Source organism: Callithrix jacchus, chromosome 9 (assembly GCF_049354715.1).
Source record: "Callithrix jacchus isolate 240 chromosome 9, calJac240_pri, whole genome shotgun sequence".
NCBI classification, from domain to species: Eukaryota; Metazoa; Chordata; class Mammalia; order Primates; family Cebidae; genus Callithrix; species Callithrix jacchus.
Window position 1 is genome coordinate 62,706,777 of NC_133510.1, and position 27,977 is coordinate 62,734,753.

General features: G+C 48.3%; 2 protein-coding genes and 1 pseudogene across 3 annotated transcripts; 1 reads left to right on the forward strand and 2 right to left on the reverse strand.

Annotated features, from left to right (window-relative positions):
• Window positions 1-3,912: 3,912 nt before the first annotated feature.
• Window positions 3,913-11,547, forward strand: ZBTB39 (zinc finger and BTB domain containing 39). Its single transcript, XM_002752623.6, has 2 exons — window positions 3,913-4,054; window positions 5,486-11,547. The coding sequence occupies exon 2, from the start codon at window positions 5,530-5,532 to the stop codon at window positions 7,666-7,668; it is 2,139 nt and encodes a 712-aa protein (XP_002752669.1). The 5' UTR covers window positions 3,913-4,054; window positions 5,486-5,529; the 3' UTR covers window positions 7,669-11,547.
• Window positions 11,548-11,939: 392 nt separating this feature from the next.
• Window positions 11,940-15,752, reverse strand: ACKR5 (atypical chemokine receptor 5). 2 transcript variants are annotated; one of them, XM_009004046.5, is made up of 3 exons: window positions 15,676-15,752; window positions 13,887-15,247; window positions 11,940-13,089 (listed from the first exon to the last, which is right to left on the reverse strand). In XM_009004046.5, the coding sequence occupies exon 2, from the start codon at window positions 15,129-15,131 to the stop codon at window positions 13,926-13,928; it is 1,206 nt and encodes a 401-aa protein (XP_009002294.1). In that variant the 5' UTR covers window positions 15,132-15,247; window positions 15,676-15,752; the 3' UTR covers window positions 11,940-13,089; window positions 13,887-13,925. The 2 variants fall into 2 exon arrangements, with proteins under 2 accessions (XP_009002294.1, XP_078192419.1); XM_078336293.1 differs by having other exon boundaries at window positions 13,879-15,247.
• LOC144577602 (uncharacterized) lies at window positions 12,775-13,511 on the reverse strand (annotated as a pseudogene).
• Window positions 15,753-27,977: the final 12,225 nt, after the last annotated feature.

Consider the following 27,977-nt stretch of genomic DNA (forward strand, 5'->3'; position numbering starts at 1 on the left):
GAAGTTACTAATGAGACCAAGAAAGAGAGGAGCAGATACCTTCAGCATTAACTGTCTGCCTTAGTTATCATAAAGGGGAAAACATTTATCTCTGACTCTTCTCTAATGTGCCTGTTACCAGCCCCTGCAGCTCTGACCTGACAGTCCCCAGAATGTGTAAGGCACTTACATGTGGTATGCATGGGTATGGGTGTCATTTATTAAGCTGAGATCTACTATCAGCCTATCATCACAAAGAAGGTTCTGTACCCTAATGGAACAGCCCGTGAAATCCTCAGGCTCCTTATTTTTCGCCTGGTACAAAGGCCTTGGTTATGCCCCTGAATTGCACTGATACAACATCCACACGTGGATTTCTCTAGGCAGTGTAAGGACAGGGCCACAGAGCCAAAGGCCACTTCCTATAGTCCTTTCATTCCAGTGAAAGTTCTATCTTCCCAGAGCCTGACTTGGGGCCACTTTGGAATGACAGCTGTACAGTGGGGGGTGGAGAAAGGAGGGAATACTCACCCCAGCATTACTTATGTCAGCTTTATAGCCAGAGGTCAAAGAATGCCTCCACACCAGAACATGTGAAGTTTATTGGGGTCAATACTTTCTCCAGTGAGTCATCAATTTGACTTTTCAAAATTATCTATCTGTAGGGCTTAACATTGAGGACACTTTTGCAGAGTCTAGGGGCTTTCTTCGGATCCTGAAAGGTGCAAGAGTTGGTTCTGCTCAGACTTGGTGGGAGTTAGGCACATAGGCTGATGAGACTATTGCTTTGCAAGCAGGAACAAAAATGTAGAAAGATTGCTCTCTAGTGGGACTGACAAAAATTGCAGTACTGGGAACTCCAGAAAAAAAACGAAGACAAATGTTAAGTTATATTCCTGTTTTTCTACTTGAAGAATGTGTGAAGGGATCCTGACCGTCCCCTTTCTGTTGTAAAATGGTTGATGTCTAAAGAGATCTGGTCAATAAGACCTTGACTAAATTCCTGGCCCTTTCTTCTCCATTTAACTTTGTATATGTGTGTTATTGTGACTATATGGTGATTTACTTTAAAAAGACTTCAGAATAAGTGGTATATACTTTCACCTACACCATTTGGGTGCTTTGTTTGCATGTGAAGTTTATTGCTGTTGTTGTAACCCAGCGAGCACAAAATCGGCTGCCACGGAGGACTTGCCTCTCTCTAACCTGTGGCCCCAAAAGGAGGGTGTCAAGACCTTTTATGCCCGTAAACCACCTCCTGGGCAGGGGTGAGCGCGAGGGGCTTCGGACATTCCGATTGTTACTTAAGTGGTTTACAGAAGTTAAGATAAAGCGTTAGTTTACACATTGTCTGGGCAGGGTGGAAATTACAAACCTTAGTTACTTATTACAAGTCGAAGGGGCCAGGATGGCGTGGGTTTGGACTGCTTGCCTGTCACATTAGGGTTACAGAGAGCAGTTTCAACGGAAAGCCAAGGTATGGTCGAGGTGTGCAGCTTATGGGGCAATTACCATGTCACAGTGTCAACACCCCAGAGATGGCTGGGACAGTTGGTTAGAAAGAGTGAACAGGCCCAGGCCTTGCAAGCCCAGCAGCCCTAGGTCTCCAGAGTCATGCTGGGGTCTGGGTCTGCCAGTTGTGTGATATTCTACTTTAGGGAGACTCAGTCACCTTGCACAACTGTGGGAGCTGGGCCTGCCATTGAAACATTGTGTCGGCCTCCAAGTGACCCTTTCACTAGATGGCAAAGTGAGATTTCTCATTCCCAAAGTATAAGAACCATCATATGGCTGCTTTTGTGTCTCCTGGCTAACAAATGCTTCATGTTTGGCAGCATTTGGTATAGTGCTTGCTTTCAGTATAATCTACCACCAGTTAGTGAGGTTGTAAAAAGGAGAACACACAATCTCCCAAATTCATCAAGAGAACGGACAATTGTTGAATGGCCAAACTAGCTTAGATCCGTTGTGACATTCAGTGTGTCACTTCCTTTCCACTTATCCATCAGGAAATTACTGAACCCTTCCATGCACCTGTCCTGGGAGTTTGTGCTTAATGCAGGCTACTCTCAGGCAGTGGCTGGGATGGGATGGGAGAGAGGATGAAACCGAAGGGTCTTGGAGCCTAACCGCTTCCTCTGTTCTGTGGAGGGAGGGTGACATGATCAAGACTTCTAACGTCTTTGGTGACGGTGGGTGGGGCAGGCAGAGTAGGTGTTTTTGGTTTGATGACAATTCTTGGGCAGGAGCATTTGAGAAGATGATTTGGAAGAAGGGTGGGAAGGAAGAGTGATCAAATTCCACAGAGTTGGGGAGGGCAGGCTTCAGGAAACAAGCCTGAGTACCAAAATACAGTGAGATCTGGTGACTTCTTTCATTTAGCCCTCTAGGTGGTGTTATTCATGTCCAATAGTACCGAATATTCAACACATTTAATAAAGACATCTTTCAAACAGGCTTTGTGTGGGCGACAAGGCTGTTTTATTTCTCGCTTGGGTGCAAGTGGGCCAAATCCAAGAAACGGCAGGCGAAGGGGGTAAGGTTGGGAATTGGTTTTATAGGTTGGGGCAATTTTTTGGGGTGGGGTGGGAGTGTTACAGAGTAAGATCAGTTACAGTGGTGGGGTTAGGGCAAGGAGTGTACACTACATAAGTTCAGTTACAATGGCGGGTGGGGTAAGGCGAAAGAGTAAAAGTTGAGATGGTAGAGTGGGGTGAGGAGTATTCACATTATCGTAAGAACAGTTAAGATGGCAGGGTGGGGTGAGAGGTTCCTTGGGGGAAGCTCCGCTGGGCGGGTGATTAGGGATAATAATGAATGCAGGCAGCGGGTGAGGGATGATTAGCCAGGGCAGGCAGGACTTCAGACTTTCTGGGTCCAGGCTTGCACATGGAGACCTGACAGGTGGAAGGAGGGACAGCAGTGGATTATCAGAAGGGTCTGGTAGTAGTGGTCTAGCCCTTAAGTGTGCCTTCATTTATTCAAACAAGCTTAATGTATTAAGCACTTCTTGTGCCAGGAAGTGTGGTAGGAATCAGTGTGGAGATGCGGCCATGTGCAAAGCCACAGATGCCTGCCTCCAGGAAGCCCACAGCCTAGTGGAGGAGATATATAGTAATTGTCAGGCCTCCATGTGCAAGTCCGGACCAAGAAAGTCTGAAGTCCTACTTGCCTTGGCTGATCATCGCCCAACCCCACTGGGTTCGCCATTATCCCTAATAGCCCAGCGGAGCTTCCCCCAGTTAAGATGGCTCATCCTACCCTGCCATCTTAACTGTTATTATGATAATGTAATAGTCCTCCTCACCCCACCCTACCATCTTAACTACTCTTACCCCACCCGCCATTGAAACTGAACTTACAGTAATGTATAATCCTTGCCCCTACCCCCACCACTGTAACTAATCTTACTCCGTAACTTTCCACTGCCCACCCCAAACCTATAAAACCAATTCCTATCCCACTGCCCTTCGCTAACGCCCTTTTCGGCCTCAGCCTACCTGTACTCAGGTAAATAAACAGCCATGTTGCTCACACAAAGTCTGTTTTGGGGGAAGGGGGGTATCTTCATTCAAAGTACGTGTTTAAACAGTAATCAAACAATCTTACAACTTTTTGTAAAATGCCCATAGCAGATGTTCTGAGGAGAGGCTTTAGAAACTGTGAACATAGAACAGGGGAAGCAATGAGGGTTTCCATAGGGTTTTTCACTCTTTAGGCACCAGGTCCCCCACACAGTGAATCATCGCTTGGAAAACGCCAGGCCTGGGGTCTTGGAAGCCCCTGCACCGCTCGCGGGTCCTGGCCCCGGCCCCGCCGTGTGGGGGCGCTGCCTCCTCCCGGGCGGCGGGGGGCGCTGCGGCCCGGCGGCGGGGGGCGCTGCCTCCTCCGGGACGGCGGGGGGCGCTGCGGGCCGGGCGGCGGGGGTGGCCCGGGCCGGCGTGGCGAGCCGCGCGGCGGATGGAGAGTCTGGCCGCGGCCGGCGGCGCCGCCTCCTCGTCGGGCCGGGCACGGCGGGCCAGGGCCTTTGTGTGAGGCGGCGGCGGCGATGGTGCTCGGGGCCCCGCGGAGCCGGGTAAGCGCGGCCGGGCAGAGGGCTGCCCCTGGCCGAGGCCCGACCCCCGGCTCGGCATTTCTCTTGCTCTTGCTGGGGTCCCTCCTGCTATCTCCCCTCGGCCGGCCCCATCCTCCCTGCCCACGCGTCGACCCCGGCCGGCCCCGCCGTCCCTTCCTTGGCCCCATATTCAGCCCCGTGACCCCTCCGGGTGAGCCCCCACGCTGTTTGTGGAAGGACCGAGGCGCGCGGTGCCCCCCAGAGGGAGCGCCCCAGCCGATCCCGTGCCCTTCCCTCCCAGATGCGACTTTCCGGAGGGGAGACCGCCGCTCCCCGGGATTGTTGGGGTGTCCTTCTCGGAAGTTCCCAGCCTGCCCCTCTCCCGCCCTCCACTGCGGCTGCCCAGGCCTCCGACCTGCGGATCCTTCGGGGGTGGCCACCAGGGCGTGGGAGATGCTTGGCCGGTACCCCACAATACTCAGACACTTCCTGGGCCCCAGAAAAAGTTGGGAGTTGTTGGTAGAATCTGGAGAGATGGAGAAAGGGGCTGTGTTGCGCAGAGTTGTGACACTGAACAGGGATGCAAGTAGCTCTTCTTTAGTCGTGCAAGAGTCAGAAAGGGCAGAAAGTGGTAATGAACTAGCCTCTAGGAGTCTTAACTGTATAATTAGAAGTCTTTCTTGCGGCAGCAAGTGAATCTGTTAGCACAGGGCCAACAAAGCATAGATCCCGAAAAGGGTGGCAAAAAAGAATACATCATATTAAAGTGATATTAAATGCTACCACAGTTGTGTTTTACTTTGCTTTACTGTGCATTCTGAGTGTTTTAACTTCACAGAATACAGGGACTGTGATAAACCAGTATCTGGTGTGGCTCTGTGTTATCGAAAGGCCAGAGAGCAAGTACGTAGTATAGGCAGAGAGAGATGGGGATTCAAGAATGTGAGATTTATTTAGAGATTTATTGAGAGGCTGAAGACGCAGCAATGACAAAGCTAAAAGATGGAACCCCCTTACTGTTCCTCAGTAGCTAATGGAGTTTTGATAGTTGTGTTCAAGCATGTGTATGGCATTTAGCATCGTGAGGGAAAAGAATATGCTCAATGAATTAGGGAAGCTTGTATTTAGGAGGAAATTAATAGGAGAAAAATTTGATCCAGTGGCTCTGGTAATGAAGTGAAAGATTGTGTCTGAGGGAGTGCCTCTGGCTCACTTCTAGGCACTAGCTTAAGACCAAGCTGTCAGATTGTCGTCAGTCCTTTTGTTTTTTGTTATAACTCCCTAGGGGGAGATGCCATTGCCTTGTCATAATGGAGGAACTCTCCATGCCCATTTACTCCTGATTCCCACCCAGGGCTTGGAGGAGTTGGGAGTGGTGGTATTTTCTCCTGCATAGCCTCTCTTTGGCACAGATGTGTTTGGCCATCCATCTTTTTCTCTTGCTGTCCACAGATTAACCGTGCTGATAAGGAGATAATTTCATAGGAGCTGCTAAGATGGGCATGAGGATCAAACTGCAAAGCACCAACCACCCCAACAACCTGCTGAAGGAACTCAACAAGTGCCGGCTCTCGGAGACCATGTGCGACGTCACCATTGTGGTGGGGAGCCGCTCCTTCCCGGCCCACAAGGCTGTGCTGGCCTGCGCAGCTGGCTACTTCCAGAACCTCTTCCTGAATACTGGGCTTGATGCTGCCAGGACCTATGTGGTGGACTTCATCACCCCTGCCAACTTTGAGAAGGTTCTGAGCTTTGTCTACACATCAGAGCTCTTTACAGACCTGATCAATGTTGGGGTCATCTATGAGGTGGCTGAGCGTCTGGGTATGGAGGACCTCCTTCAGGCCTGTCACTCTACCTTTCCTGACCTGGAGAGCACTGCCAGGGCCAAGCCCCTGACCAGCACCAGTGAGAGTCACCCTAGTACCCTGAGTGGTCCTTTGGCAGAACCTGCCCATCCCCTTGGAGAACTCAGAGGTGGTGGGGACCACTTTGGTGCTGATAGAAACTATGTGTTGCCCAGTGATGCAGGAGGAAGCTATAAAGAGGAAGAGAGGAATGTTGCCAGTGACGCTAACCATAGCCTGCCTTTGCCACAACCACCACCACCACCACCAAAGACAGAAGACCATGATACCCCTGCTCCCTTCACGTCCATTCCTAGCATGATGAGCCAGCCAGTCCTAGGCACTGTCAGCATGGGCATCCAAACGAGCACGAGCTCCTGCCAGCCATACAAAGTTCAAAGCAATGGAGACTTCAGTAAAAACAGCTTCCTCACCCCTGACAATGCAGTAGACATTACCATTGGGACCAACTCCTGTCTGAGCAATAGTGAGCACTCCAAAGATCCAGGCTTTGGGCAGATGGATGAGCTCCAGATGGAGGACCTTGGGGATGATGACTTGCAGTTTGAAGACCCTGCTGAGGATATCGGCACAGCTGAGGAGGTGATTGAGCTAAGTGATGACAGTGAGGATGAACTGACTTTTGGAGAGAGTGACAATCGGGAGAATAAGGCCATGCCCTGCCAGGTATGCAAGAAAGTTCTAGAGCCCAACATTCAACTGATCCGGCAGCATGCTCGGGACCATGTGGACCTGCTGACGGGCAACTGCAAGGTCTGCGAGACCCACTTCCAGGACCGAAACTCTCGGGTAACCCATGTCCTGTCCCACATTGGTATTTTCCTTTTCTCCTGCGACATGTGTGAAACTAAGTTCTTTACCCAGTGGCAGCTGACCCTTCACCGACGGGATGGAATATTTGAGAACAACATCATTGTCCACCCCAATGATCCTCTGCCAGGGAAGCTGGGTCTCTTTTCAGGGGCAGCATCCCCAGAGCTGAAATGTGCTGCCTGTGGGAAAGCACTGGCCAAAGATTTTCATGTGGTCCGGGGCCACATCCTTGACCATCTGAACTTGAAGGGCCAGGCTTGCAGTGTCTGCGACCAGCGTCACCTTAACCTCTGCAGCCTCATGTGGCACACGCTGTCCCATCTCGGCATTTCAGTCTTCTCCTGCTCTGTCTGTGCCAACAGCTTTGTGGACTGGCATCTTCTAGAGAAGCACATGGCTGTGCACCAAAACCTGGAAGACGCCCTCTTCCACTGCCACTTGTGCAGCCAGAGTTTCAAGTCAGAGGCTGCCTATCGCTACCACGTCAGCCAGCACAAATGTAACAGTGGCCTTGACGCACGGCCTGGTTTTGGGCTACAGCACCCCGCTCTCCAGAAGCGGAAGCTGCCAGCAGAGGAGTTTCTGAGTGAAGAGCTGGCACTGCAGGGCCAACCTGGGAATAGCAAGTATAGCTGCAAGGTTTGTGGCAAAAGATTTGCCCACACAAGTGAATTCAACTACCACCGACGGATCCACACGGGCGAGAAGCCATACCAGTGTAAGGTGTGCCACAAGTTCTTCCGAGGCCGCTCAACCATCAAATGCCACCTGAAGACACACTCGGGGGCCCTCATGTACCGCTGCACAGTCTGTGGACACTACAGTTCCACCCTGAACCTGATGAGCAAGCATGTCGGTGTGCACAAAGGCAGCCTCCCACCCGACTTCACCATCGAGCAGACCTTCATGTACATCATCCATTCCAAAGAGGCAGAAAAGAACCCAGACAGTTGACTGGGTCCTGCAGAGCCAGGAGGACAACCCAAGCAGCGGCCAGGATGTTGATTTCTAAAGGCTGTTGATCCCTCCTCAGCTGAAGTTATAATTTTGCCTTGGTAGGAATTCTGTTCTGTGTTTGTGTTTAAAGAAGAAAGAAGAAATAGCACATAAGCTGTTACTGTTTTTGAGAAGCAACAGCCCTGTCACATTTACCTCCATACCTGTTCTTGCCCATGAAGGGCTGCGTTTTTCGTTCTTTTGAGGCTGATTTGGGGATCTAGTCAAGCAGTTGGTATCAACTAGATCCCTTCCCCAGCCTCTCTAGTTGTAGTTTACTGATAGGTTTTATGCTGCTAAGAATCCAACCAACAGCCTCACTGAACAGAGGAGGTGAAGGGAGCTTTTCACTCTGGGTGGTACTGCCAGGCCTCCAACTGGGATGACCAGCTTTGAGGAAGATTGTGGGAATGCAGTTGTTCAGAAAAGACAGGTCAGCAGGGCAGTCCCCTCAGGTTCCAGCCCTCAGCTGGGTTATCAGGGATGTAGGTGTCTGCTTACTTTATGGCCCTAATCTGCGGATTGGACAGTGAAAATCTTTTGGCAGCTAGATTCACACTGGGGACAGAGCTTTCTATTTAGGTCAGAAAGCTTTGGGTTGAATCCCTGCCAGCCAGAAGGGGTGCTCTGTGGTGCTACTGGAAGTGGCAATCTGGATGGACAAGAAAGGTTTCTCTTTTCTCCTCATTTCCAAAGAAACATGATTTTATGGAGTCATGGGCCGGGGTGTCTGGCCTGTGGGGCTGAGAGGATAAGGAACCACTTTGATATAGTCATTTCTGTTGTGGCTACTCCTGTTGGCCGTGAGTGTCCTGGTGGAAAGGTGGGGATGTCTCTGACAGCAGCAGCCTTGCCTTAATTTATATCTGGTCTCCCACCCGGAAGTGTTTGGCCCGTGGTGTAGATAAGCAGACTCCATGAGGTAGTGGAGTGGTAGACCCTGAGCCCTTCGGGATTAAAGGGACCTGGGTAGCTGGTGGTGTGTAGCAGGTGTGCGTTCTGACTGTGTTAGTCGGGTAACCCGTTTACTTTGTGCTAACAGTGAGGGAGCTTTGGCAGCTCACCTTTGACCTGCTGGAATTTATCCTGAGCTGTCGTTGCTGTCACCTCCAGGGGGCGCCGTTGGATGGCAGCTGGTTCAGGCCCTCCCTGGGTGGCTGCAGAGTGTGCCCACCCAGCCCATGCAGCTGGTTAGCTCTACTCTTACTTGGTTTTCTAAGGGGTTTTGCCCAAAGAAGCCTTGAGGGAGAGGGCCCTCGATCTTGCATACTTTCGCGGTGTCACCTCAGGAGCTCATACTACCTCACCCTGCTCAGGTGAGCCCTGGCCTCAGCCCTGACACTGCCCCTGGTGGGATTCCACAGCACCCCGGGATGTTTCACAAGCAAGTGGTTTCCATTAACTTGCAAAGCCTTTTTGGACATTAATATTTATTTATTTTTGTTTTTGTATACCTATTATCCAGCATCTCTTTTGTGTAAGAGATTTTAGGAAAATGAGTTTCTCCACAGCAAGTAGCCATATTCCAGAGAACAGTCTTGACCAGAGATTTGGAGAACCAGGGGTATAACTAAGGGAGGACATGTCAAGCCCTTAAGCAAATTCTTTTATTCCCCAGATTGTCTCTAGCATAATTAAACCAGTGAAGCCTTTAGGCCATGGGTATATGTTCTAGAAAGTTTGGACCAGTTTAATTCCAGGCCTTTCATCCCCCTCCCATCCTGTGATGGAATAGATTGGGGATGGGCTTGAAGGGAACAAGTGACATGAAGGACCTTTTTGCACAGTTTGGAAGCCTCCTGTCCTTATTTATATTGAGACGTCAGACAAACCAAAGCTCCATACCTGTTGGACCTGCTGCTTCTCCCCAGCCCTGAACTGATAAAGCCGCAGAGTCAGAGTGCATGGCTCTCTGATGGGGTGACTATTAGATGAAGGGACTTGTATAGTGGCCAGTTTAAAGGTCCACCTTAGACCATCTAAACCCAGCTTATTCAGTGTCCCCTCAGGACATTCTCATCAGGAAAGCAGTGTTGAGACTCTTCATTACTGACTGGCTCCCTTTCTGACACTGACCATTAGAATTTACAAAGGAGATGTGTAACAGACTACAATCAAGAGTCTGCTACATTTTCAAGCATGAGCAATCCCTCCCAGACTGTTGGTGAGGACTGATTTTTGAAATGCTGGTGTGAGAGAGGCAGTAATTACTGGAACCATCCAAGTGGCTGAAAGTGGATAAATGCGCTGGAGAAATCGTTTTCCTTAGCAGAGGGCATCATGGATGCTGGATGGTCTGTGTACTTAAACTGAAACTGTGAAGTTTTCCCTTTTTGCCAGTAAACCAAAAACAGATCCTTGAAACTTTGCCCTTGAAACATAAAACAAAAAACTGCACTTCCTGATCGCCCTGGGGCTAGGTGGTTGATCAGGGTGGCTCAGTTGGTCCCAGTCAGATATGTCGTAGGATCAGTAGCTCATGAGACTTGTTGACTAGACCCCTATATTCACACCTGAATTTCCCCATTCCTCACCCCCACCAAGTCATGTCTGCTTCCTCTGCCTCTAGCTCCCCCCCTTCTGAATGGTTTTACTTGAAACACTACATTTCGGCAGAGGGCACCCTGGGGTACCTGGTAGAAGGTATTCATTTTATTTCGCATTTTTAGTTGTTTTGACTTTCTGTTCGTTTGATATTGTTGCTGCCTTTCTCCTGGAGCCCAGTTTACTACTGTCTTCTGTGTTCCTCTGAAGTTCTGTTTGAGCCTTGAATGCCCTCTTCTCCCTTTTTCTCAGTATGTACTCAGGACCAGCCACATCATTTGTGGAGCCCTCTTATTCACAAATTATTAAGAATTTCAAGACAGTGATCATAGAGCATCAAACCAAATATGAGGCCATTCCCAACTTGTTTTCTGAAGGGAAAATGGTAATACTTGTGTGGCACCTGGGGTTAAACAGCAAAGGCTCCATGTGGCCAGAGGCAGAAATTAATATCCTGGCACTCCAGTGGCCCACTGCACTGATGCCACAGCACCTGCTGGGAAGCTCTGCTAAATCTTAGTATTTGGTCCTAAATTTTATGACTCCGTGGAGTTCCCATAGTCTGTGGCTAGTTAGGAAGAAAGGAGGTGGTATGGGGTCAGGCCCAGGTGACTTGTAAGAACAAGGAGATGGGTAAAAGGTTTTTTGACATCCTTCTTTTCTGATCTGTGAGTACTCGTTTGTCTCCAGGCCAAACCTTTGGGCTTAAATATCTTTTTCCTAGACAGGTTTTTGCTACTGTTGAATTTTCTTTCTCCTCTGGCCTCCTGCTGTGCCCCCTTCACCAGGCCCCAGACTACTCAACTTCCCAAATTTAAACTTCTTTCTAGATGGACGCTGAATTTGTTGGTAGGGGAGTGGGCTCTATGGAGTGGTCTCTGCCCATCTGGGACCCTTTTCCCTAAGTCCTGCACCAAATGTGTCAGGAGGCAGGGTGCACAGCATTAGTTTCAATGTGGTTATTAAGCTTAACATCAGAATGAAAATGAAACTCTCGATTTTGACGTTTCTTTATAACCCTTCCCCGTCCAATCCACTTGCCCGCCCCTCACCTTGAATAGCTAAAGTCTTCTATGAAACAGATACGAGTTGATGTCTAACTCCTTCCATTAAATTAATAAGTACTGACCTCCTAATATTTAAGTTTACTATCTATTGCTGTAAAGTTTTGTATATTTTGTAAACTTTTTTCCCCAAATAGATGTCTAAAATCATTGTACATCTGATTCTTTTATATTCCATTGTTGAGCACAAAGTGTGGTTTTTATTTAGAATAAAAAAAGAAATTTGAAATGGGAGTTCTCTTCCTGTCTACTATCATATGCACATACCTAGAGTTGAGAATACCTGGGCTCATCCCCCTTTCAGTAGCACATTTCTGCCCAGCAGATGCCACAGTTCTCTCAGGTAGCACATTTTCCTTTCCTATAGCTAGAATTCCCCTGGATTAACTTCTTGACCCATTTTTAGTGGGAAGTTAAGTCAAAGACTCAACCTTTTCGGGGGTGTCCCTGAGAGGATCCTCCATCAGCCCAGAGACAGTGGTGGGTCTCTGCCTGTGTCTAGTTGGACTGATTTTACCAAGAGAGATTTGGCTACAACTTATCCTGCCAGCATCATTTAATTTGCTGGGACATCATGTTCCTTTGAGCGGAGCAAGTCAGATTCAAACAGGGAGGAGGCAAAAGTTTGGCATAGTTTAATGAGGTTGATACACAGGTATTTCCACAGAGGAGACAGACCTCAAGAAGTCAGGGAGTGATGTCCATTTGGTCCCAGAGCACATGGCCCAGGTGGGGCAACCATCAATGGTCAGTTGCTGAGCATAACAGCTGGTTCCCACTCTTCACCTCCATGGATGGAAGCCTTAGGGAAGTATTCATATGGCCAGGTGATAACTAATCTTGGGGAAGTGGCCTCTGAGGTGACCTGGAATGTGATAGATACAAAATTTGGTTTCCCTTGGGAAACTCCTGTAGCCCAAGTCAGAGGAGGCAGTGATATGCACATCAGATCTTGGCTTGCTTTTTTATGTTGGGACATGGGAGCAAAGTCTTTTCAATGCGAATTCTGTGTTGGTAGGTTAAGCCCTTACTGTGCCCCAACCCACAACCCAGACTCCTGGTTCAAAAAGCCTTCAGCTCTGTGCTACTGAGCAGCTGTCTGCAGTGTAAGACCCTTTCAGGTTTGGGCCCAGTGACGAGGGGGATGGATGATAGATGCAGGTTTCTTTCCATGCTCCTGGTAAACTGGGGTGTGTATGCAATTGGACCACAGTCAGCGCATCCAAACAGGTTCCGATTTATCAAAGCCAGAACAGGTGGTCTCAGGGTCAGTGAGTAGTTAATGCAAGTTAAACATTCTGGACACATCAAGCACTTGAGCAGGACAGAGGAGTTGGTGAAGAGGCTATCAGTGATTCCATCCCGTCCCTTCACCACAGGCAGGATTAAGAGGCAAAGGATGTGGAATTGGAGGGTGGACACTAGATCCTGTTCTTAGGCCTTCACTTCAGAGTCTTCATGGACAGGGTCCCGGTCTCCCAAATGTAAGTGATCCTTTTCCAGAAGGCCTACTTGTTAACAGAGGACTTGTTTCATCCGTAGAACAAATGCGAAGGAAAGTAAGTTGTGGGACAGGAAAATTATGAAAAGATGTGGCCAGGGAAAACTGACTTATAACAGCATCAGCGCTCTGCCCTGTGACGGAATGACATGTGGCCTTCCCCATCTGTGTCAGGGACAGAGGGTGAAGGACAGGGCATCTGTCAGCACCTGCTGCTGGCCGTCCCAAGGGCTGCTCTCAGAATGACATCCCTTGATATTTTCCTATTATCTGGAAAGAAAGAGATGGGGGTGGGTTAGGCTTTCTGGTAGCTCTGTGTCTTCCTAGAAGTCTGGAAGTGTCCTAGACCTGAAGCCGGGAGGAGGTCAGCTATGAGCAGCTGGCTCAGGGATAGCTCCTCTGCTTGTGGGGAGGAAGCAGGATGGAAACAGGGAGGGGAGGGTGTCAGCAAGAAAATGGAGCTGTGTTTCCTGGATGGCAGTGGGTGGAGACACTATCCTGCTGACCCAGCTGCAGGGTGCAGGTCTCAGACCTTGGCTTTGCCCCACCCCTGCCATCCCCATCCCCCTTCACTTATCATAGTTGTGCATAGGATGCACAACTAGGGAACGTCCTGCTGGAGCCGCCTGGTTCCTTGGCCTCTGGCCTCTTGTCCCCATAACCTGCATACTGAACTAAAAAATCAACAAGCTCACAAACAAAAGTTTTGTGAGGTTCCTGCGGAGCTCACTTTTTCCAGCCAGAGTGTTTTATGAAATGAATGTGTCTACTTTCCTCTGCCAAGCGCCTCTTTAGCCTCGGCTCCCTTCCCAATCCCAGCTAGAAGTACAGATTTTTAAAAGATCCAGAGTCCATGGCAGTCTCTCCCATTTATTTCACCTTTTGTTCCTGCCTGGCTCCCTCAGACACAAGGACGGAGACAAATAGTACAACAGAGGCCTGCTCTCTATCCCTCCACACCCCGTCTCCCTCTCCCCACCTCAGGATTTTAAGATAGACTCAAAATTGAACATGAATCCTCTGACCCTCCCACTGCATCCCCTCAAATCTCCCACTTACACTCTCACCTGTTCCTTTTCCTTCACTGGAGGAGCCTGGCCTCTACTTCAGCTGGATGTAAGAGGTTGAGGGGGAGCGATGGGGGAAGTATTTGGAAGTAAAGGGGGTGCCTGAAAGCTCAGGCTTGGCTCAGGGTGGGGGCCTGCTGCAGCGGGCTGGCCGTCCACCTTGGTGATGACAATGGAATGCTGGGTGGAAGAGGAGGCGTGTGTGCCTGCCCTGGCCTGGTCCTTGGGAAGGTAATGGACTACGGCATTCAGGAGCCGGTCCCGGAAGCGCGGGCTAAGAAAGTTGTAAAGGATGGGGTTGATGACACAGTGCAGCATGGAGAAGCAGTCGATGACCTCATAGAAGAAGTAGAGCAGGTGGACCAGGTGGCAGTGGAGAGAGATGTGGGTCCCATGCAGTGTGAGCAGCAGCAGGGTCACATGGTAGGGCAGCCAGCAAATAACAAAGACGGCCACGTAGGCACACATCAGCAGGCAGTGGCGCCGGCTCTCGGGCTGTCCTGGTTGCCGCAGCCGGCAGGCCATCAGCACATTGAAGACTGCGATGAGAGGGAAGGGCAGCAGGAAACCCAGGATGGTGGTGGACAGTGTCATCACCAGGGCCCAGGTGCTATGCATTTCAAAAGGTGCCATGAAGAGGCACACGGGCTCAGGGCCCTCTATCAGCTGGATGTGGACCACCTCAGGCAGCGGGATGATGGCAGAGAGGATCCAGATGCCTGCACACACGGCCCTCCGCACCTGGTGCTGGTGACGCTGCCAGGAGGCGGAGGCGCTGGTGAGGGTGGCATAGCGATCGATGCTGAGGCACACCAGGAAGAAAATGCTGCTATACATGTTGGCGAAGTAGAAGTAGTGAGTGAAGCGACAGAAGAAGCTGCCCCAGAGCCAGGTGTAGTCCAGCATGACCTCCAGCATCCACACGGGCAGAGACAGGACGACACCTAGGTCCGCTATGGCCATGTTGAGGATGTAGAGGTTCAGCAGCCCAGCCCGACCTGAGCTGTGCCAGTTGACACATATCACCAGGAGGTTCTCCACCAGCCCAACCACAAACATGGCCAGGTAGAGGACAAAGAGGACCACACGCTTGGTGCTCTCGCTGAGCTCCACATGGCACTCGGACAAAGTGTGGTTGAAGAGGTCGAGCAGCTCGGTCCAGTTGTGGATCTCTCCAAGGTCACTGGTAGGCACTGCAGTGACCCCCTCCGAGGGGCCAGGCCCCCAGCTGGGTTTCACTGACATTAGGACCAGCACACACGGATGAAGGCAGGGTTGGAAGGGAAAGCAGACCTCGAGAGCCTTGCGTCTTCAAGGTAGAGGCCAGAGGGAGTCACCTGCTTTGGGGAAAGATTCCGGGGCTGAGGAGGCAAGAAAGGGAAGTTGAGCTTTCAAACTGTGATTAAATAAATAATGCGCAACTCGCTAGCTCTGACCCAACAGCAAAGATACTTTCTTAAGGGGTTTCAGTGCTAGAAGAGGCCAGGACTGTTGGTGTCCACCAGTTCTCATCCCCAGTCAGTCCCCCTCGGCAGCACCTCATCCCCCGACCCCCACCATTCCTAGGTGGTCTCCAATCTCCACCTCTCTCCTGGCGCTTCATTCCTCGGCCCTTTTGCACAGGTCTTCATTGCACTTTTTCTGTCTTGCTATTTGGACTGTGAGTAGGGAACACCCACACACCCCACACACATCTGATTCACCCCAGGAAAACCTGAGGATCGTGCAGGAAAGCCAGCTGCCTCCAAAGCCCTGATTCTCATCTTCCCTGGGACAGGGTGACACTCACCTGAATTTCCCTTGGGAGCCCCTAGGTCCTGGAGGGAGGGCCGGCAGGTCCAGGCTGTGGGGAGCTGTGAGGAGGCTGGAGGGGCCGTGGCTGTGGGGCTGGCTTCCCTGCTGGCTTCAGTACCGCCCTCCTCATCCGGGAAGCAGCTGTCACTGCTGAGGTTCTGTGGGGAGGGCTCGGTTTTTTCCCTGCACTCCCCCAATCCGGTTACAGGGGACGTCCCAGCAAAAGACCCTCTGTGCCAGTGGCAGGGATGTCATACTGCCAGCATTAAAATCCCAACTCCTCCCTCACTCTCTGAATGAATTTACCTACTTCCTTTTTCTTTTCTTTTTTTTGATTTTTTAATTTTTTATTTTTAAAGATGGAGTTTCACCATATTGGTCAGGCTGGTCTCGAACTCCTGACCTCAGGTGATCCACCCACCTCAGCCTCCCAAAGTTCTGGGATTACAGGCGTGAGGCACCATGCCCGGCTGAATTTACCTTAGCCTCAGTGCTATCCTCTGCAAAGTGGGATCAACAATATTATCTACTAAAAGGGAGATTGTGAAAATTAAAGGAGCCGTTGAGGAAGGAGGTGCTTAGCTCAGGTCAGGCCTGTGGGAAATGCTTTACATAATGTGTATTTTCCACTCCCTAAGTCGGCTTGGAATCCCTCTCTCCCCTGTCTTGATTCTTACTAGAGTGAAACTGGATACAGGGGTATAGGGGAGGGTTAAAATACATCTGAAAATCAGTTGGGCTTTTAATGGCTCTGCCATTCTCCCCAGCCTCTCATAGGACTGTGAGCTCCTGCCTTCATCTTGTGACTGGAGGTGAGAATCTGGGGAGAGAAAAAAGACTGAATGGCTGGGTGTTGTGGGTCACGCCTGTAACCCAGCACTTTGGAGGGCCAAGACGGGTGGATCATTTGAGGTCAGGAGAGAGATCAGCCTGGCCAACATAGTGAAACCCTGTCTCTACTAAAAATACAAAAATTAGCTGGGTGTGGTGACATGTGCTGTAATTCCATCTACTTGGGAGGCTGAGGCAAGAGAATCACTTGAGCCCAGGAGGCCAAGGTTGCAGTGAGCCAAGATCCGGCCACTGAACTCCAGCCTGGGTGACAGAGTGAGACTCTATCTCAATTAAAAATAAAAATAAGATTGCATGTGGGGTATCAAGGCGGCTTTGTCAAAGCTGTAGGGAGACTACTGAACGGGCAGGGAGAGTGAGAACAGCACTCTCCCCGCTGTCCCCACCCCGTGGCTCTATACTTCTCTGCATGAAGGGTGTGGTGTGTGACTGGCAGAGATTGCACAGGAGATGGGGCATAGGGGAGGGAGAGCAGACTTCTCTACCCTCCACGTTAGAGGGTAAGGGACCCTAAGCTGCGTGTTACAGGTCAACATCTTGTGTCCGCAGAGCTTTCTGCCTCTCAGAGTGCTTTCTCGTCACTTCATCTCGTTTGATTCTGGAGATACTCCTGTGGGGAGGATTGTGCCGCCGCCACCTCTGTCTAGGTGCTAAACATCTTCATTACTCCAAAAGAAAACCCTATAACCATTAAGCAGTCGATCCTATTCCCCCTACCCCCAATCTTCTGCTTCCTGTCTCTATGGATTTACCTATTCTGGATATTTAATAGAAAGGGAACCGTATAACATGTGACCTTCTGTGTCTGTGTGTCTTTTTCATTTAGCATGTTTTCAAGGTTCATTCACATTGGAACATGCATCCATACTTCATTTCCTTTCATGGCTGAGTAATGTTCCCTGATGTATGTGTGTACGTATACACACACACCACATTTTGTTTATCCACTCAAAAAGAACACTTTTTAAAAGTCTGCTAATTGATTCTTTTATTATGGTAAAATATACATAAGATTTGCCATTTTTGGGTGTGCAGTTCAGTAGCACTGAATGCATTCACACTGCTGTGCAACCATCAGCACCATTTATCTCCGTGGGAGGGGATATTTTTAACTTTGCAGTTTTCTTAAACCTTCCACTTACATAGCAGATCACTCCGAGATCACAAAATCTATCATGGCCAGCGCAGTGGCTCACACCAGTAATCTCAGCGCTTTGGGAGACTGAGGTGGGAAGACTGCTTGAGCACAGGAGTTTGAGACCAGCCTATGCAACAAGATGAGACCTCCACCTCTACAAAAAAATAAAATAATTAACCAGGTGTGGTGGTGCAGCCTGTACTTGGGAGGCTGAGGTGTGGGGATCACTCGAGGCAAGGAATTCAAGGCTGCAGTGAGCTATGATCACACCACTGCAATGAAGCCTGGGCGAGAGAGCTAGATCCCATCTCTTAAAAAAAAAAAACAATCCTGGGCTAGGTGAGTGGTTCACACCTGTAATCCTAGCATTTTGGGAGGTTGAGGTGGGTGTATCACCTGAGGTTAGGAATTTGAGAGCAGCCTGGCCAACATGGTGAAATCTTGTCTCTACTAAAAATGCAAAAATTAGCCAGGTGTGGTGGTGTGTGCCTGTAATCTCAGCTACCCAGTAGGCTGAGGTGGGAGAATCTCTTGAACCAAGGAGGTGGAGGTTGCAGTGAGCTGAGATCACACCACTGCACTCCAGCCTGGGTGACAGAGTGAGACTCTGTTTCAAAAAACAAAAAAAAAAATCATGATGAACCATGACAGTGTGAAATGTGGTTTACTTTGATTTTTCAGTTAGTTTTGCTCTCTCATTCTCTCTCTTTAGGATCTCAGTTTCTATCCCATTAATATTTTTCTCCAGTAAGGAGACTTCTGAGAATTTGCCCTTCCCATTACATGCTTTTGACCCATGCAAATGAAGCCTGTCCTAGACCACCCTCCAAGGAAGACCCTGGTCTGGTCTTTGTCCTCTCCAGATGGCCACATCTGTGTGCATTTCTGTTTCTCACAAGACTGCCCTTTAGTGGCTCCTATCTCCTGGGTCTCTGAATTGTCCTTCCCATACGGAGACCTCCCCCTGCAGCCTCACTTCTACCTGCTCCCTGTTCCCACCTACTCCTGTCACCCAATGTATATTTGTAGAAAGAGGAAGTAATGGTGGCTCCTTCTGGCAGAGGCTCAGAGGGAAAGCTCCTCCCTCAGGAAGAAGTAAGTGATAGCTCTACAGTTTCCATGTGGGGCTTTTTTAGGGGGTGGGGGTGCAGCTAGAAAGAGAGAAACTGGGAAGAAGAAAAAGAGGGAGGAGCAGGAGGCCAGGCTCCTTGCCAGTTTGGGCAAAAGGAGCAGCTTTGCCATGTGCAGCAGGAACACCGGCAGTGAAACAATTCCTGGAAATTTACTCTTTCTCCTCCCCGCCCCATTTTTTCCCCCGAAAAGTGTAAACAAGACTTTGCGATCAACAATCAGAAAGGAAGGAAGGTACCAGGGAGGAGGTACTGAGAGACAGAGATAAAGGCAGACGACTTCCCAGGGTTGGGTTGGGCAAAGGGCTTCGCCTGGATCCTGGCAGAAGGGGTGACGCAGGCTGTCCCAGGGATCAACCTACGTCTCTGGTTTATGGAATGGAGGCAGGTGCCTCATGGACAGGTTAAGGCTGAAGGATTTGGCAGTGATTGCACTCACGTCCACAGTGTGAACTCCCAGAAGGTCACTGAGTTAGGAAGCCAAGTCTAGTCATGGAGGCTGCTCTGCCCTCCTGCCACAGCTTCCCCAAGCTAGAGAGGCAGCTAGAGGGGCATCTGGTCAGCCCAGCAGTACCAGATTAGGAGCTTTCCAGGTTCCTCAAAGCGTGTGGCCCACTCCCCTGTCCTGGCTCTGTCTGCTCAGCTCTTCCCTATTCACCAGCCCTTCATAAGACACTGTGGAGATAACACCAGTTTTTGAATCAGACCTGTTTTTTGACAATTTTTTCCACCATTTGGTAGCTGTGTGATCTTGGGCAGGTCACTTAACCTTTCTGAATCTCAGTCTCTTGTATTTTATTTTAAAATATTTAATTGTAGCCAGAGCAATCAGGCAAGAAAAAGAAATAAAGGGTATTCAAATAGGAAAGGAGGAAGTCAAATTGTCTCTATTTGCAGACGACATGATTGTATATCTAGAAGACCCCATTGTCTCAGCCCAAAATCTCCTGAAACTGATAAGTAACTTCAGCAAAGGATACAAAATCAATGTGCAAAAATCACAAGCATTCCTATACACCAATAACAGACTTAAAGAGAGCCAAATCAAGAACAAACTGCCATTCACAATTGCTACAAAGACAATAAAATACCTAGGAACACAACTAACAAAGAACGTAAAGGAGAACTTTACAACCACTTCTCAACGAAATAAGAGAGGACACAAACAGATGGAGAAACATTCCATGTTCATGGTTAGGAAGAATCAATATTGTGAAAATGGCCATACTGCCCAAAGTAATTTACAGATTCAACACTATCCCCATCAAGCTACCAATGACTTTTTTCACAGAACTGGAAAAAACCACCTTAAACTTCATATGGAGCCAAAAGAGAGTCTGCATAGCCAAGTCAATTCTAAGCAAAAAGAACAGAGCAGAAGGCATCACACTACTGGACTTCAAACTATACTACAAGTCTACAGTAATCAAAACAGCATGGTACTGGTAGCAAAACAGAGATATAGACCAAAGGAACAGAACAGAGACCTTGGAGGCAAAACAACATATCTACAACCATCCAATCTTTGACAAACCTGACAAAAACAAGCAATGGGGAAAGGATTCCCTGTTTAATAAATGGTGTTGGGAAAACTGGCTAGCCATGTGCAGAAAGCAGAAACTGGACCCCTTCCTGACACCTTACACTAAAATTAACTCCAGATGGATTAAAGACTTAAACATAAGACCTAACACCATAAAAACCCTAGAAGAAAATCTAGGCAAAACCATTCAGGACATAGGCATAGGCAAGGACTTCATGACCAAAACACCAAAAGCACTGGCAACAAAAGCCAAAATAGACAAATGGGACCTAATCAAACTCCACAGCTTCTGCACGGCAAAAGAAACAATCATTAGAGTGAATCGGCAACCAACAGAATGGGAAAAAATTTTTGCAGTTTACCCATCTGACAAAGGGCTGATATCCAGAATTTACAAAGAACTCAAACAGATTTACAAGAAAAAAACAAACAAGCCCATTCAAAAGTGGGCAAAGGATATGAACAGACACTTTACAAAAGAAGACATACATGAGGCCAACAAACATATGAAAAAATGCTCATCATCACTGGCCATTAGAGAACTGCAAATCAAAACTACATTGAGATACCATCTCACACCAGTTAGAATGGCGATCATTAAAAAATCTGGAGACAACAGATGCTGGAGAGGATGTGGAGAAATAGGAACACTCTTACACTGCTGGTGGGAGTGTAGATTGGTTCAACCATTGTGGAAGACAGTGTGGCGATGCCTCAAGGACCTAGAAATAGAAATTCCATTTGACCCAGCAATCCTATTACTGGGTATATATCCAAAGGACTATAAATCATTCTACTATAAGGACACATGCACACAAATGTTCGTTGCAGCACAGTTTACAATAGCAAAGACCTGGAACCAACCCAAATGTTCATTGATGATAGACTGGACTGGGAAAATGTGGCACATTTACACCATGGAATATTATTCAGCCATCAAAAATGATGAGTTTGTGTCCTTTGTAGGGACATGGATGAACCTGGAAACCATCATTCTCAGCAAACTGACACAAGAACAGAAAATCAAAGACCGCATGTTCTCACTCACAGGCAGGTGTTGAACAATGAGAACACATCGACACAGGGAGGGGAGCACTACACACTGGGGTCTGTTGGGGGGGGGAATAGGGGAGGGACAGCAGGGGGTGGGGAGTTGGGGAGAGATAGCATGGGGAGAAATGCCAGATATAGGTGAAGGGGAGGAAGGCAGCAAATCACACTGCCACGTGTGTGCCTATGCAACAGTCTTGCGTGTTCTTCACATGTACCTCAAAACCTAAAATGCAATTTAAAAAAATATTTAATTGTACAAGTTTATGGGGAATATGTGCAGTTTTCTTACATGCATGGATTGCATGTTGGTCAAGCCAAGGCTTTTAGGGTATCCATCACAAGAATAACATTCATTGTACCCATTCGCTAGTTTCTCATAATCCACTCCCCTCATTCTCTCTTCCTTCCATGTTTTCACTGTTTACCATTTCACTCTCTACATCCATGTGTACACCTCTTTTAGCACTCACATATGAGTGAGAACATGCGATATTTGATTTTCTGTGGCTCACTTATTTTACTTAAAATAATGACCTCCAGTTCCATCCACATTGCTGCAAAAGACACCATTTCATTCTTTTTTACGGCCAAATAGTATTCTACTCTGTATATATACCACATTTTCTTTATCCATTTATTTGTTGACGGACACTTGGGTTGATTCCATGTCTTTGCTAGTGTGAATAGTGCTGTGACAAACATACTAGTGCAGGTGCCTTTGTGTACTGATTGTCACTTTGCGTAAATACCCAGTAGTGGAATTGCTGGGCCAAATGGCAGGTCTACTTTTAGTTTTTTGAGAAATCTCCATACTGTTTTCCATAGAAGTTGTATCGGTTCTAAGAGTTCCCTTTGCTCCACATCCTTGCTAACATCTTTTATTTAAAAAATCTTTTTGATAATAGCCATTCTGACTGAGATAAGATGACATCTCATTGTGGTTTTTATTTGCATTTCTCTGATGAGCATTTTTTCATATAACTGTTGGCCATTTGCATGTCTTCTTTTGAAAAACATCTATTCCTATCATTTGCCCACATTTTAGTGGGATTATTTGTGGGATTTTTTATTTGCGGGATTTTTTATTTGCTTGAGTTCTTTATATATTCTGGACATGTTCCTGTCAGATAAATAGTTTGCAAATGTTTTCTCCAATTCTGCGGGTTGTTCGTTCTATTGCTTATTTCTTTTGTCGTGCAGAGCTTTTGAGTTTGATTAAGTCCATTTGTTTATTATATATATATATTTTTTTTTGAGATGGAGTTTCTCTGTTGTTACCCAGACTGGAGTGCAATGGCACAATCTTGGCTCACCGCAACCTCCGCCTCCTAGGTTCGAGCAATTCTCCTGCCTCAGCCTCGCGAGTAGCTGGGACTACAGGCGCGCACCACCATGTCCAGCTAATTTTTGTATTTTTAGTAGAAATGGGGTTTCACCTTGTTGACCAGGATGGTCTCGATCTCTTGACCTCGTGATCCACCGCCTTAGCCTCCCAAAGTGCTGGGATTATAGGCGTGAGCCACCCCGCCTGACCCCATTTGTTTATTTTCGTTTTTGTTGCCTATGCCTCTGAAATCTTAGTCATAAATTCCTTCCCTAGACCAATGTCTAGGAGACTTATACTAGATTTTAGATTTCCCCCCAATGCTAGTATTTTCTTCTGGCATTTTAGTAATAGTTTTGGGTCTTATATGTAAGTCTTTAATCCTGAGTTGATTTTTGTGTCTGGTGAGAGATAGGAATTGAGTCTCAGTATCTTTTTTTTTTTTTTTTCTGAGACGGAGTTTCGCTCTTTTTACCCAGGCTGGAGTGCAATGGCGCGATCTTGGCTCACCGCAACCTCCGCCTCCTGGGTTCAGGCAATTCTCCTGCCTCAGCCTCCCGAGTAGCTGGGATTACAGGCACACGCCACCATGCCCAGCTAATTTTTTGTATTTTTAGTAGAGACGGGGTTTCACCATGTTGACCAGGATGGTCTGGATCTCTTGACCTTGTGATCCACCCAACTCAGCCTCCCAAAGTGCTGGGATTACAGGCTTGAGCCACCGTGCCCGGCCTAGAGTCTCAGTATCTTAATATGTAAAGTGAGGATTATGATGCTTCCGTTACAGGTTATTATAGGGATACATGAGATAATATATATAAGCATGCCCTTTTTCTGCTTCTTGGGGATACGGAAAAAGGAATCCCCTTTTGAGGAATTTACATCGAGAGACCTCTCTAGTCCTACTACCACCAGCCAATTTTTCCTCTCTGAATTAGGTCAACGTGAGTTTCCTCTTTTATATGGCTGTCTGGGGTTGTGTTTTTTTTAACAGAGAAGGGTGAGAACATTCCCAAATGTCACTGTGAATTACCACAGAAGAGACGTAGTAACAGCTAATGTTTATCAAATATGCACCATTGGCCAGATACAGTTGTAAGGGGCTTCATCTATGTCACCTCATTTAATCCTCATAACTTCATGGAGTCCGTACTACCATCAACAAGGAAACTGAGGCACGGAAACGTTAAATAACTTGCCCAGTCACACAGCTGGTAGTTCAATAAGCCCATATTACAAGGATTCTTGAGCTGGATTCCATGCAGCTAATGGTTTTAGGTGTGAATGCTATGAAAAGCATAAGCAAGTTTTTGATTGTTGTGTTACGTGCATTTTTGTGGCGGCTTATAACCTTCCTTAGATTCTCCAAGTGCCCATGATGTCCAAAAACTTAAAAAAAGATGACCCTTGGAGAGCTTTTCCTGGACTGGCGTCAGGGTAAAAAAAAATCAACGTTGCATATCCACTTCTGTGAACCTGACTCAGCCCTAAGAATTCTAGGAAATTTCTTACATGAGGAAGGAGGTGTCTCCTTCATGAAGGCTGAGGGATTTGTAGGATGATCTCGGAGGGATTTGAGAAGGGGCAAGTGAATGTCTTTGTTTCCCACCCCCTATGTTTCACGAGATGAAGGACAACTGTTTCCTCTGTGATTTCCCAAGAGTGGAAAGGGAAGGTGTGACATTACTCTAAGGAAGACGAAGTTTGAAAAGACTGAAGGGAGACTGGAAGGCCAGATACTATTACTGTTCCTCTGCTGCCTGCAGCACCAGCAGCCTCCCCTCATGCCTCTGCTCTTCTCCCCTCTTTGGTCTCCTGTCTCCCCCAGCTTCCATTTCTCCTTCACTCTCCCATCTCCGGATCTGCACCCCTCCCCTAGTCTCTTTGTAGATGTGGTAAGTCTCTTGATTCCACATTTTTTCTGTTTTTGTTAACTTTTGTTGAGCACCTAATGTGTGCTGGTCGGAAATTCTCCAGTGCTTCCAAAGACCCCATCTTTCTAAGTTTTCATCATTTTAATAAAGGCATATGGATTCTTAGACTCCCTGAAATTGGAGTTGGGAGGACTTGACAAATTCGTCTTGATTCTCCTCCCTTGTTATAAAGGTGAGAAAAATGGAGGCTTTAGGAAATCTTACATTGTTGGATGATGTAAGAAAAAGTGATGAAAATGGAAAGTGAAACCAGATGTTTCAGTGTCATCTACCTCAACATTCATTCATCTCTGCTAGATGCCAGCACGGCCAGGGGCTGGAAATACAAAAATGACTGGACTTGGTCTGTCAAACCTCTAGTATGCAGCGCACTCAAGGCACCATTCATGTTGCTTAACACTAATCCAGTCTCTTGCCACCCAGCAGACTTGCTGTTTCCCTCCTTCTTGGGGTATCCGTGCAGGGGGATATGGGGGCGTCCTGATGCTGGAGAGAGTGGCCACTGGGATGGGGGTTGAAGAGCCTTGGCCAATCCGAGGCCGATGCCCACGTCGAGACTGCAGGGCTAGAGAAGAACCACCAGGGGGCGCGCGACTCTTTGCTAGCCTCTGGTTTCTGCAGGAAACCTCTCCCGGCTCCCAGTCCATCTCCACTTGTTTCTCCAATTAGGGGATAGAAATTGGGCAAACGTGGACAGTGGGAGAAACGCCCAGTGCAAAGAAACTCTGTATTATTCTGTCCACCCCTATTTCCCCAGCTCCCTGACCCTCTACACCTGCCCCCGGGTTATGAAATGGTTTCCTTGACCTCACCTGGAGGGACCCTCTGTGGACAGCAGTGAGGTCCAGTGGGTACCCCTTTCTGAAGTCTCCTGAGGAGAAGATCTCTCCTGTCCATCAACACCCGGATACAAACTGAAATAATACCTTTCCAGTTACTAGGGTTCATATCCTGCTTGGGCAAGGTTTTGGACACAACATCCTCTGTCCTTGTTCAAATGAGCAACGCTTTTAGACACTCAGTGTCTTAGGGGTCCAGATGCTGAATGTGGGAGGGGAGAGGGCAGTGGAGCCAGAATCCAGGGCTGGTACAGGGCATTTCAGGAGGTGAGCCGGTGAGCCCTGTGACACCTGAGTAAGTCATTCCATTTCCCCTCCCAGCAGCCCTGGGCACTTCCTTCCTGTGGGTTCCAAGGCTCCATTCCCTTCTCTCCCCCTTTCTTTACCTGTGAGGTCGGACTCCTTCTGTGGGTCCTCCACTCCTTTCTGTCCCACAGAACTACTATAGCAGGAGGGAACTGCTCCTGTCCACTCTTTTGCCTTTTCCTTCTAATCCTTGAGAGCCCTACTTTTTGGGGAGTGATTGATTCTGGGTACTGAGCAGGATGAGAAAACTCAGGTCAGAGAATTTCCAACTAATGTGCCTGGAAACCATGTGTAGCTTTCCAGTAAAGTCTGTGTTCAGGGACACATGGTCCAGGAGTGTTGGTATACAGGGTGCGTTAGGCTGTTCTTGTGTTGCTGTAATAAATACCTGAGACTGAATAATTTATATTAAAAAACAGATTTAACTGGCTCATGGGTCTGCAGGCTGTACAAGCATGGTGCCTGCATCTGCTTGGCTCCTGGCAAGACATCAGGAAGCTTACAATTATGGCAGAAAGCAAAGAGGGAGCTGATTTGTCACATGGCGAGCAAGAGAGAGAGCTGGGGAAGTGCCACACTTTTAAACCACCAGATCCCGTGACAACTTCCTCCAGTATCTCCAGGACAGCACCAAGCCGTGCAGGATCCACTACCATGACTGAACGCCTCCCACCAGCCCCTGCCTCCAATATTGGGGACCACATTTCAACATGCAAATGTCCAAACCATATCATAAGATAGGTAGAGACAAGTTCTGACCCTTGCTTGTAGAACAGAGTGGTGTGTGTCATGGTGTCTGTGTATGGTGCCTGTGTGGACACCTCTGTGTACACCCGAGTAGGCATAGCAAGGCAGAGACATTGGTGGACTAGGGAACAATCCTGAGTAGTGATATCTACTCACTGGGCAGGACTTGGGGTATGCAATGGCATGCATCGGTACTTGCAAAAGCAGTTGAAAGAACAGAGAGATGAAGCCAGGATAAAAAGTGGTGCAGAAAGACAGTGATCAGGGAGGAAACTGAGGACTCCCTGCCAAAATGCCTGAGGGTCTCCCTGCCTACCACAGCCCTCTGTGTTATTAAGTCCTCCTGTCTGAACAGAGGCCAGACTCACCCCAGACTGTCTGTGTCTGTCCTCTGCAAAGCCATGTGTCTCTACCTGGCGGTCCTCCTGGGCCTGTACTACCTTCTCCCTGGTACCGGGAGAGGCAGGTGCTGAGCCACCTGACAGACAAGTACGTGTTCATCACAGGCTGTGAACCTACTGGCCAGACAGCGGGAGGCTTAAGGCTTGTGGATGCTGGCTGCATGTAGGACAGAGAAGGAGGCCGAGCAGCTGAAGGGCCAGACTTCAGACAGGCTGGAGGCGGTGACCTTGGACGTCACCAAGACAGAGACATTGCTGCAGCTGTCCAGTGGGTGAAGGAGCACGTGGGGAACAGAGGTACCACCCCGATCCTGGCTTGTGCCTGTTTGTTTCTTCTCTCTCTGTGTCACTAGGGGAGACCTAGCATCTGCTAACTGGGAACATTCCCAAGACTTTTGTTTTCAGGGGCTTGAGCTTTCCATTTTCCAGAGCAGAAGTCCTAGAGTGGTTGTGGCTGGGCCCATGGTTAGAGGATCCAGCCTGTGGTTAGTGCCCAGTCTCTGGAGAATGTTGGAAGCAACCTAAGTGTCCATTAACAGATTCTGGAAAAAGAAAATGTGGTACATATACACAGTGGAGTACTACTCAGCCATAAAAAGAATGCGATTCAGCCAGGCACAGTTGCTCACACCTGTAATCCCAGCACTTTGGGAAGCCAAGGCAGGTGGATCTCCTGAGGTCAGGAATTCGAGATCAGCCTGGCCATCTCTACAAAAAGTACAAAAATTATCCAGGCATGGTGGTGCATGCCTGTCATCCCAGATACTCAGGAGGTTGAGGTGGAAGAATCACTTGAACCCAGGAGGTGGAGGTTGCAGTGAGCAGAGATTATGCCACTGCACTCCAGCCTGGGTGACCGAGTGAGACTTCATCCAGAAAAAAAAAGAAAAAGAAAAAACAGATTGAGATTCAGTCATTTGCAACAACATGAATGGAAGTGGAGATATTTTTGTTTGTTTTTTGTTTTTTTTGAGATGGAGCTCCACGCTTGTTGCCCAGGCTGGAGTGCAATGTTGTGATCTCAGCTCAC